The following is a 4,160-nucleotide window of genomic DNA, read 5'->3' on the forward strand; positions in this document are numbered from 1 at the left end:
AAAGAGTCATGCCTGCCACTCAGAGATCATTGTAAAATCAATCATGATGATGAAGATGGAAACAAAAAGTCAGTGTAGCTGGTTCCTCACCTGGCCTTTTACAGCTTGGCCTTTCCTGTCCACAGGGGAGGTCACATAGATTTCCTTCATGTTCTTCAAATGGGAGTAAAAAATAAAGGAGAGACGCCCATCCACGCAGTCGGGACGATCTGTGCACAGTAACAGCAAACACTCAACTTGGGCAGAAAAGCGTGCAGTTTTTCCAGCCTGGCCAGCAGCCCATCATCCACGAGCAGCCTCCATCCTGCTATCTACTCCTTCTACTCATGCCTGAAAGAATTGTAATCCCTCTTTCCTCACTGGGTGACAGGGGAAAGCAGAAAACACTGGCAGTGGAGAAAGCATGTCCTACAGGTGAGAAAGGAGAATGGCCACAAGGTGGAGATCAAGCTCAAGAATGGAAGGGAAGGCAGAGCAAGACATCACATGGCATCAAGTCCATCCTTGGCACTTCCCTCCCATCCTTGGGCCGTTCTACCCCTTGGAGGGCAGAATCAGCAGCAACAGCATCCTGTAATGCACAAAAATAGGTCACCTGTCTCTTCACCGTTTCTGCAGTGGGCGCAGAAATAGGAATAGAGCTAAAGGGAAAAAAATATCATCAGGAACAACATCCATGTATGTAATCATCTAGAAATTAAGTTAGAGTCCAGCCTAAACCAAGTCAGAGGGACAGATTCTGGCCTCATGAACTCCACTGAAAGACCAGTGTGCTTTATTACTCTTGATAGAGTTGTGCTTAATTTACAGCAATGAAATGGAGCTGTACATTCCAGTTTTGCAGAAAATGGCTGTTGCAACAGGTCCAGACACAGTGGGGCACGAAGAATCATCTCGAGTTTGGGTCCTGTCCGTCTTCCCTCTCTTTTCATAGCTCCATTAGGGAGAATTCTTTGCTGTGGATTATTTCAGAAATACCTTCTCTAAAAAAATATCTTTTGTATGTGTTCTCTCAGAAATGGGCAACAGAAATTAGATCACCACGGGCATTCCAGTGTGATGTCCAAGATGCCAGGAAAAGGACACAGCTGGCTGCAGAAGCAGATCAGTCATAAAATAAACACACCTGGCTATTGTCCTCTGCATGTGAGAGCTGATGGAAGCCTGCAAAGAGCACTTTCATAGAGAAAAGGAGACACAAAAGTTGGGTGAGCAGAGAATGGGACAAGTTCAGTGTCCATGGGCTGGCTGCTGTGAGTGGTGGGCTAGCTGGAGAGAGAGGAATGGCATGGAGGAGTACAGCCCCCAGCAGGAACACGCCTTGGGCTAGGGAAGCACAAGGGGTAGGAGCAGAAAGGAGCCTGGTACTACCATACCCATATCAATGCTGATGCCTCGCTCAAAAGCTGCAAAAAATTGCTCTCCCTCAAACATCTCCACCATGTCAGATGGCTCAGGTCCTCGGTAACGGTCCTGCAGCTTCTTCAGCACCGGGTCAACCTGGCAAGGATGACAACACAGGAACCTGTGCTTGGTCTGAATCACAGAATCATAGAATCATAAAATGGTTTGGGTTGGAAGGGACCTTAAAGATCATCCAGTTCCAACCCCCCTGAACAGCGAGGAACACTGGGAAGAGCACCATTTCTAACCACTCCAGCTGCAAGCAAAGCAGTGCTCCTGCCCATAGTGCCCACGCCAGACAAGTGACGCGTTAACTTTAGTATCTTTGACTGAAGTTCAAGCCAACATGTTTTGCCTCATGTTTGTTGGATGCCAACAGCACGCACATGGCCAGATACTGTGGCTCAGCTGATTTTAGCAGCCCAGACCTCAAAGTTCACAGGGGAAGAAATCACTGCAGGGCATCCACTGCTGGATAGAATGAGTTTTCCTTCTTCCCCCAGCTCTCAGTGAGCCAGTATCACACCATCAACACAGCACGGTGACAGCACAGCCCAGCCGTGACCCTGGGGCAGTGAACAAGGCCATTTCACAGAATCAATCACAGAATCAAAGTGGACCTTTAAGATCACCAAGTCCAACCATAAACCCAACACTGCCATTTCCACCTCTAAACCATGTCCCTGAGCACCTTGTCTAATCTGTCTGTTAAATACCACCAGGGATGGGGACTCCACACTTCCCTGGGCAGCCTGTTCCAGTGCTTGACCACCCTTTCAGTGAAGAAGTTTTTCCTCAGATCCAACCTAAACCTCCCTTGGCACAACTTGAGGCCATTTCCTCTTGTCCTGTCCCTTGTTCCTTGGTTGAACAGACCCACCCCCACCTCTCTATACCCTAATTTAAGGGAGTTGGATGGAGCCAGAAGGTCTCCCCTCAGCTTCCTTTTCTCCAGGCTCAACAACCCCAGTTCCCTCAGCGGGGAACTCAGCACACTTGTGCTCCAGACCCTTCCCCTGCTCCGTTGGCCTTGGGGCACAGCTGCCCATACATCCTACAAAGGAAGGCCCAGGAAACTCAGGAACAAGGCAATGCAACCCAGATCAGACCTTGTGCTTGGGGACACACTGTAGCAGGACTTGCTCAGGGTCCTTCTTCCTCTGCAGAGCAATGAAGTTCACCTGGTACATCCGCAGCCGCTCATAGACTTTCTTGGCAATGCCTCCAATGTAGGTCTTGGTGGTGTACCACAGCCAGTACCTGGCACACAAGGAAGTAAGAAAAAGGAGGGATCTTGCCTAGGAAGACAAGCCAGTGCCACACTCAGGAGTTTGTAGAGACAAAGTGCTAAGCTGGGCCTTGCAAAGGGAAAAGGGAACAGGCAGGGTTAACGGCATGACCCCTGGTCAGAGTGTGGGAACAGCAAGGCAGAGGAACATCCCCCCTTTTCCTCAGGACTAATCCTGCACTTACCAGGAGAAGTGGGTGACTTCAAACACTGCATAAAGATGAGTGAATTCCAGAACCACCTGACTGGTAATGTCATCCCAGGTTTGACCCTCCAGGTCACCATGGAGAAGGTGCAGCCTTGACCGATCCAAATTTAGCCCTAAAGAAAACAACAATCAAGAGCAGAAGCCTTTATTCACAGCTGTACAAACCCAGACACAGTTTTGGGTGATTCACCTTTTAAATACACCAAATGAAGGCTCATGACCTTCTCCTCAGCATCCAGCACTGAACTTTGGTCATAGAGAAGCAATAAAAGGATGAGGCTACCCCAATGCTCCCAGGATTTTCTGGCAGAATATGGAGACTTAAACTGATAGTGTGTGATTTCCACAAACAGACTCTTTAGACAGTTCCCACCATTAATATCTAGGGCTATTAATTCAGTTCAATCTCTTTCTAAACATACATCCCACAGATTTTTTCAATCCTGATGCACTTCAGGCATACAAATATCAAGTAGTGTTACAAGGAAGGCCAAGCTGCACCCAAAAAGATTTTACTTCTTCACAAGAGAGCCAGGAAAGGTCAAAGAAAATAGGAATTAGGAGGCACAGGGTACTCAGCACACAGACAGAGGGATCCCTGGCAAGGCTGAGGCTGTTGATCGCAGGATTCAGAGCGGGAGATGGCTTTAGGGTCTGATTGTACACTTGTAAATGCAGTGGCTCAGCACCTGGTTCATGAGCAAGGAAGTAAGAGAGAAGGCAGATCCCTGGAGTCAGCATCTTCTTTATCTGCTTCAAGGGATTCCCAATCACGAATCAAAGCCCTTTTACAAAGCATCTCATCAGCTGGCAGCAGTCCCTCTCCAACCCGTCACAGCAAACCCAGCAGCCTAAACACACGTGCAGTTCTGCAGAGAAATCCATTTGCCAAGGCCATTCTCCCTGCTGGGGCTGCTGGTCTGTGAAGCCCAGCGCTGGTCTGCTGGACCTGAACCACCTTTGGGTCCCACCACCCTGCACCACCACTCCCTCAGCAGACACACCTTGCTGTTCCTGCAGGAAAAGCAGCAAGTTTTATTCCTAACAGGAGAGGCAAACAAAAGCCCCAGCTTGCCATTCAGGGTTTGCCACGTGTGGTGTTTCTCTTTGCCAATTTTGGGAATAAACTGACCTGTGACCCCAGGCGGGAGCGGCAGCTGAATTCTCACTGGCCTGAGAAAATCCGCCAGGGAGTCTTGGGAGAGACAGAGCAGGGGACTGGCTCTGCACCCTGCATCGGCTGGGGTTTTCTCCCTCTCC

At 49.2% G+C, this 4,160-nt stretch overlaps 1 protein-coding gene across 1 annotated transcript in view; it reads right to left on the reverse strand.

The window, feature by feature from the left end:
• Positions 1-4,144, reverse strand: part of PIDD1 (p53-induced death domain protein 1) — a gene marked incomplete at its 5' end in the record, with an annotated part of 6,844 nt that extends 2,700 nt beyond the window's left edge. The window contains 5 exons of the mRNA XM_010162934.2: positions 91-209; positions 1,377-1,500; positions 2,514-2,664; positions 2,878-3,013; positions 4,033-4,144. Coding sequence (XP_010161236.2) covers positions 91-209; positions 1,377-1,500; positions 2,514-2,664; positions 2,878-3,013; positions 4,033-4,144 — 642 coding nt within the window. The remainder of the gene's footprint in view (positions 1-90; positions 210-1,376; positions 1,501-2,513; positions 2,665-2,877; positions 3,014-4,032) is intronic.
• Positions 4,145-4,160: the final 16 nt, after the last annotated feature.

This window comes from Antrostomus carolinensis, unplaced genomic scaffold (genome assembly GCF_000700745.2).
Source record: "Antrostomus carolinensis isolate BGI_N321 unplaced genomic scaffold, ASM70074v2 scaffold52852, whole genome shotgun sequence".
Classification (NCBI taxonomy): domain Eukaryota; kingdom Metazoa; phylum Chordata; class Aves; order Caprimulgiformes; family Caprimulgidae; genus Antrostomus; species Antrostomus carolinensis.